This window comes from Olea europaea, chromosome 7, assembly GCF_002742605.1.
Source record: "Olea europaea var. sylvestris chromosome 7, O_europaea_v1, whole genome shotgun sequence".
In the NCBI taxonomy this organism is placed as follows: Eukaryota; Viridiplantae; Streptophyta; class Magnoliopsida; order Lamiales; family Oleaceae; genus Olea; species Olea europaea.
Window position 1 is genome coordinate 7,829,573 of NC_036243.1, and position 7,040 is coordinate 7,836,612.

A 7,040-nucleotide genomic window follows, 5' to 3' on the forward strand; every position below is an offset into this window, starting at 1 on the left:
TTTTTTTGGAAGTATTATATGTCTAGCTGATTTTTTTTTTTTTAAGACGGGTTCTATATTTTCTTGGAAGTATTATATGTCTAGTTGATTTTTTTTTTGAAAACAGGTTCTATATTTTTTTAGTTCAATTAACACGATAAAATGTCTAAACATGGTATAGTTCATTTACACAAGATATTGGATGTAATATGTCTACAAAAACCACACATATGCTGAACTTCCATGCACAATGTGTCGTTAACATTCGTTCAACCATAAATGTTCAAAATACAACACGACGACAGTTCCAATACATAAACACAGGGCCGATTTACATAATTAAGGTTTGTCAAATAACTAACGTGAACAAAATATTCGATCAACATCTACTAATCAAGTTGGCCGCTTTCCTTTTGCATTCACCACCGCACTTACTTTCTCCATTCGAATTGTGATGTCCACCGAAATCTTGAGTTCTTCTTCGTCAGTCAGATGGACTCGAGATTCAAACATGCGGGACATTTCATCTCCTATTTCGTTCTCCTGGCAGCAATGGCAAGGCAGACAACGGTCATATTTGAGCTTGAAATCTTGGACCCTCCCAGGTAGGCTCATATTTTGTGTATTCGCACTTGATCTTCATGAATAAACATGTCTTCACATAAAATAAAAATAAAAATAAAAAAAAAGAAAAAAGAAAAAAAGAAGCAAATTTCTCAAATAAAATTGTAGTTTGAATCACTTGCAGAGTTGATTTAAAATTAATTGTAATATAATATACCACATTGTTTTAAAGTTTTTTCTCCCAATCTTCATTACGAACGAAAATTAATTAAGCGCCAGTTTGATAGGGATTTATATAATATTTTTAATAAATTTTAATAAAAGTTGATAAAATTTATATTAAAGCAATTGCAAATCATGAAATATGTGGTTAAAACAATTTTTACATTTTTGCCGTTGGAGAATTAGTGAATTACTCCAACCTTGTAGCAGTCGAAATCACACATACGTGGAATTAATAATGGTCACTTGTCGCCTACGTTTAATTCTCTCCTGTTCTTTTTCAACAAAACAAACCGATTAATATCTCAAAACCCACACACGCAAATGGGCAAAATCCCAGTGAGTACCAGAATCTAGTACTGAATCAGTTGCTATAATTCCTTTCTTTCTCCATAGGTGGAGGGAGGGAGGGAGTGAGAGAGAGAGAGAGTGTGAGTTGAAATTTTCAAGAAATGCAGACCATTCCAATAGGAGGGACATTAATTTCAACAATAGCGAATAGCAGTAGCCTCTCTCTCAATTTCAATAATCCGAAACCATGTCCCAAGATTTCCCCTCACCCCAGATCAGGTATCAAGAGCCCTTTTCTATTAAATTATTTGATTCAAGGACGAGAACTGGGTTGTTTTATTTTGTGTTTATGTTTTATACTTGTGTATGAATTTAATATTAGGGTTTCTTTCGAACTGTGAATTCAGATAATCTTTTAGGTTTCTTGCTTGCATTGGTTGTGGTAATTTTAATTAACTCAATCTCGTCTCTGTCTTCTTTCGTGAGTAATATGCGTGTATTAATTTGATCTACTCTTGTGTGCAATTCTTGTTACAAGAAGAAAACACATTTAAATGGAAGTGACACCTTAATCTTTGTGATGTCTTTGAAATTGTGATTTGAAAACTAAGAATTAGTGTAGTGTAGAAAATTGGAGGCGAAGTTAGAGTTCATAGAAACTTGATCTTTTGGTAGTTGAAGGGCAATATTTTGCAAGCATATGGCCAGTCAAATGGGAGAGAGAAAATAAATACGATCCAACTCATTTACTCTGCGTGAGAATGAGAGACATTTCAAGTAAACATGGCTGCAAGTAGTGGCTGAAAGTATTGGAATTTGCTTTGGTCTATGAAAGCGTCAAAGCGGTGTCTTGTATCAAATCTTTTATCTGAATTTTATTTTTTATTTTTTTTTTAAGTAAAAAATCCAGTAACAAAAACGGGATCAGCATAAATTGACAAAAAGTAGCAGCATAATTCACCCTTTGAGCTCAAAGAGCCTAGAAAATTTGGAATTAACATATTGTGTGTGAAAACACGTTCCCCGAGCTTTAAATTTTAAGATGACCTTAATGGATGATACAATTTATTACTCGGTTTAACTAATCCAAGTTTCACTCGTCTAATGTATTCGAGCAGAATAATTCTTAGTGCTTACACTCGTTGGACATCACATAGTAAAGTAGGCCATTAAAGATTGTGTGGAGAGAGTAACTGTCTTTCAAGTTTTACTATTAATCCTTGCTGCATCACTATATTTATGAATTTGAAATGATAAGGTTGTTAGTGAAGTTTCTTAAACAGATATTATGCTGCTTGGATTTCCATCACAATTTTGTCTGTGGGACTATCTAAATGTTGATTAGCTGGAATAGTGTTGATCTACTTCCTCTCAAAGCATAAAAAGGGGCAAACTAATTTATTTAAATTTATTGTTCAACAAGAAGCAATTAATTAAAAAAATCTTCTTTCCCTTTAGGGCTTTGTAGGGCCAGTCAAGTGGCTGAATTGTTCCGAACCGTGTCTCCGGAGATTGTTGTTCGAGAAGCCAGGTTAGAGGACTGCTTGGAAGTGGCTGAGACTCACTGCAGTTCCTTCTTTCCCGAATATTCTTTTCCTCTAGATTTTGTGCTGAGAATTGACAGGCTTATTGGAATGCTATTTGGATTCTCAATACCAAATGGCTGCAAGAGAACTTGCCTGGTTGCTGTAATTGGAAGCTCGGATGAAGATGCATTCATTTTAGGGAGTGAAAATTTGAAAATTGGGGGGTTTGATGGGAAATTTAGTCTAAATAAAGGGTACGTAGCTGGGATATTGACTGTGGATACTGTTGCTGATTTTCTTCCCAGAAAAGGACCAATGCGGCAGAGAAGGTAAGTTAGATATAGCTGCATTGGTGATCATCCTGCATGTGCAAGATTTATCTGACTTATTTAAGGTTTTAGTTTTATCGGCTATATCAGATAAAAAATTATCCATTTTCCAGTCTAATAAAGTCGGCCAAACACACCCTTAATATATTACCAACTTTTTTGGTGATATATTTTAATTTACTCTTTTTCTATGGTAAATGGCATTTTTCTTTTAATTCTTGAGTCTCCTAACGTCAAGTGGCATCCAAATATAGGAGCATCTCCAAGATACTCTATTATAAATAACATCTTATATATATAATAGAAAGCATATTTAATTTAGATAGTAAAATTTTTCAGATACTCAAACCATGCTCTCTATTTTTTCTTTTCATTTTGCCTTCTTGATTTCTTTTCATATTATATTTAACATATTTTTTTTATATGTCAATGTCCAATCAATTCAGATGTGATTTGAATAATTTAAGGAGTAGGTTTGGAGAGCCAAACCACTCTTAATTTTAAAAGGTTAAAATCGTCTAAGCATTCTCTCTAAAAATAGAGAGTATTTTGTATTTAGAAAGTGTCTTGGAGATGCTCTTATAGGTTAAGCCAGTTCAAGTCCCTTAAGGCCACTGAGATGAGTATCCCTGCTGTAAATTTCATGGTCTCGTGAGATTAGTCGACGTGTGCGTAAACTGATCCGGACACCCACGGTTATTAAATGTTTAGGAGATTTCACGGGCAATGAATCTATGTTACTTCAAGTTTACAAGGTTATTGTTCAGACCTCAACCTTGTTTCCTAATTTGCAGCATTGTAGATTATATATGTATAGGGAGCACATAGTGGAAGTACTTTTTCAATGCAGGAGAGACCAACTTATTGATACTAATGTTTGGCAAAATAGTTGCTTTCTTACAAGTTAGGAAGCCTACAAATTGTGAGGACCAAAATTCACGCAATCATAGATCTGACAGCTTATAAGAAAAATAAGTTAGGGATTTCGCACAAGCAATTTTTGGATTCCCCGCTTAGAAGAAAGATATTTTTTTATGCCAAACATGCTTGTTGTAGCAATGATAAAGAACGTGTTTCTTTAATCTGTGCTTGATTTTTATATCATTATCAACCTGTTCATGTCCACGTCCATCTTAGTTTTTAATTTAGTTCAAGAAATATTATCTGGCATCTCACTTGGAATATGTTTATTTCCCAAATGGCGTGTGGACAGGACGGGAATTGCATATATATCAAATGTTGCTGTCCGAGAAAGATACCGTAGGAAGGGAATAGCTAAGAGACTCATAGCGAAAGCAGAGACAAAAGCCCGAAGCTGGGGATGCCGTGCTATTGCATTACACTGTGACCTTAACAACCCAGGAGCCACCAAGTTGTACAAAGGTCAAGGCTTCAAAAGCATTAAAGTGCCGGAAGGCACAAACTGGCCTCAACCAAAAACTTCGCCTGACATCCAGTTCGGCTTCATGATGAAGCTGCTGAATTCCTAAGCCGGTTCTCAGTTTATTTAGGTAAATATTATTCGGTCATAGACTTTTAAAAGCACAAAAGTAGGTAAAAATATACCTCTAGGTAAGTACATTTGATGAGGTACAGAATGTGGATTGTAATTATGTTGTCTGTGATGCTAGTCTATGGAATTATATTCTGTTGTTAAGTATTGAGCTACATAATTTTCTACCCCACGTTATATAATGTTACATATGATTATTATTCACTTCTTTTTGTGATTTATTGAATTTCGTAGGATCTACATTCGATTACTCAAGACCAAAGACTTCTTGTTCAGCGTGTTTGGCCAGACAGAAAGATCTCCATACATGGCTGAACATGTTAATTTTAGTTCAACTCAGTAGCAAAACATTAAAGGCCAATTGAACCAACAAGAACACATTTAAAACATAATAAGATATAAAAGATAAATTTCTAGAAAAAGATGTTTATGAACCATAGAGATTGGACAAGAGAGAAGTTCAAAAACATTCATTTTTCATCCTTGTTATTGTCTAGCCTGCACAACAAAAATGCCATAAATATGTTCCAGTGCTTCCAAAGGAAACCCCACAACTTTCAGCTATTAGAGATAGTACTTCCAGCCTTTGATTATTACACGGATCATGAATTTTATTCTAACATGATATTCACCATCTTTGCTCTTTGTACGGTCAGATAATATAACAAATAAACCAAAAACCTACAGCAGTTAACTTCGAACAAAATGTGCCAGTCGGGAATAGAGCTGTAAGAAAAGAATTCGAAATAACCCCTCTTCACTATACTTTGACAAATTTGTCAAGTGCAGAAGTATCGAGAGCCGGAAACTCTTTAACAGCAGAGAGCACAGAAAGTCCAAGTTTCACAGCATCGTCATTGCTTGGTGCCTGCAATATCATAGCTTTCAAGGTCAGCTGTCACGTATTTAAAGAATCACTACTCTTCGTGAAATTGCAAATCAATAGTCACCTCAATATTTAGGGGCAAAACAGGGTCGTGAAGTGAGAGCCTCAAAAGAAACCATCCACCATAACCAGAAACCCGTACCTGTTCATAAAGAAAATTCAAACAATCCAGAGTTCATCACATTAAACAATGAATCTAAATATAACTAGCAACGGAATATTACAACATTATAGTCCCATTGTGCTCCACAAAGTATCAATCTAAAAATACAACAAATGAAATTCCAAACCAAGCTTTTTGATCTGCCAAATGTACAAACTTACGCCTTCATAGTTAACTGGGGCTTTCTGAAGCTTCGGATCTGAACTGGTGATATTCCCTAAATGTTGTAGCAATGCCTCTCCATAATCACGGAAAGATCTGAAAGCATTAACAAGATCAGTTTTTACTGAATCACCAGTTACACTAGTTTACGCAGCAAGGTATATAGTAGCTTACCCCCCTTTTAGATCAGCATGATTCAGATCAATTTTCAGTCTAAGTTCAACGGCAACGCCAGGTTCCTCTAGACCATCTACCAAGTCAGTCAGAACCTTGCTGCCAACCCCCATTCCAGAAGCTTTAGCTGCAGCGAGTTTATTTAAAAGCTTGACCTACAAATCAAATAGAAATTGGGGAAGAAAATAAATATAAATAAAAATTTAATTGCAGCCTTCACTATAATTGGATATAAATGTAGTGTTGTGTGGAAATGAAACAACCATCTCTAACATCTTAAAACTTTTAGATCAAATAGTTCAATATGGTATCAGAGCAAGTAAAGTCTTGGGTTCAAGTCTCTCTGTAATCCATTTGATGAAATTGTGCACATGTCAAGCTTTAATGGAAAAAATGAACCATGTCTACACCTGAGGTGATGTGTTGAAGATGATATTTAAATGTTGCATGTAATCATCTCTAACAGCTTTAAGATTTTAGATCAAGTAACTTACCAAAAATGAAATAGAAAAACTAGCAGTCTTGGAAGGTGATCAACTTATAATGACTGAAACCTACCATGAGATATGCACCATCATCCAGCCAATGATTCTCCTTGAGAGCTCCATGCCCACTTGTTTCAATAGCCAAATGTGACTCCTCTCCAACTGAGTTCTATAATATTTTACCAAGTGAACAAGTCAGTTTCTCATGCTAAAGCTCGAAATAATCATTAGAATGTGAAACATATTGGAAAAAGTCTAGACAATGGGATATGGCAAAACTCCAATTAAAACCATGGCTAGGAATCAGATGCACATAATAACATGCCTGGATTATATGAAGTGAAGTTTCTAGAAGCAGGAAATAAGAAATTCATTATATTCTCAGTCTAGTGACGTGTGTGTGTGTGTGTACGCGCGCGTGTATGAACACTACCATGACAAAAGCAATGAAATTAATACACCACCCAATCCCATGAAAATGAAAAGAACAACACGAGTTTGGAAATGAGAGCACCTTCCTTTAGAACACAAGAAATTGCCTCATGTCTGACAAATTATTACTAGACCCTAGCATTCAACCACAAAGTTCTATAGTTGGCTATCACAGACATTAAACTAAAGACTATTATGAATGTAATAAGATAATATATATTGTGCCTATATTCGCTTGTCTCCATGTTACTTTGCTGGAAAAAAAAGGGCCTCCTATGGGCCCTTTTTGACACTTCTAACAGCATGCTCAGTGG

General features: G+C 35.2%; 2 protein-coding genes across 5 annotated transcripts in view; one reads left to right on the top strand and one right to left on the bottom strand.

Annotated features, from left to right (window-relative positions):
• Window positions 1-997: 997 nt before the first annotated feature.
• On the top strand, window positions 998-4,611 carry LOC111396872. Its single transcript, XM_023023459.1, has 3 exons — window positions 998-1,335; window positions 2,515-2,911; window positions 4,125-4,611. The coding sequence occupies exons 1-3, from the start codon at window positions 1,218-1,220 to the stop codon at window positions 4,399-4,401; spliced, it is 792 nt and encodes a 263-aa protein (XP_022879227.1). The 5' UTR covers window positions 998-1,217; the 3' UTR covers window positions 4,402-4,611.
• A 260-nt stretch (window positions 4,612-4,871) lies between these two features.
• LOC111396873 (phosphomannomutase/phosphoglucomutase) overlaps window positions 4,872-7,040 on the bottom strand; it is a 19,107-nt gene continuing 16,938 nt past the window's right edge. For all 4 annotated transcript variants that reach the window (XM_023023461.1, XM_023023464.1, XM_023023463.1 and 1 more), the window contains 5 exons: window positions 6,368-6,463; window positions 5,810-5,964; window positions 5,635-5,731; window positions 5,375-5,452; window positions 4,872-5,292 (listed from right to left, as the gene is read on the bottom strand). In XM_023023461.1, the coding sequence (XP_022879229.1) occupies window positions 5,185-5,292; window positions 5,375-5,452; window positions 5,635-5,731; window positions 5,810-5,964; window positions 6,368-6,463 (534 nt within the window). In that variant the 3' untranslated portion in view covers window positions 4,872-5,184. The remainder of the gene's footprint in view (window positions 5,293-5,374; window positions 5,453-5,634; window positions 5,732-5,809; window positions 5,965-6,367; window positions 6,464-7,040) is intronic.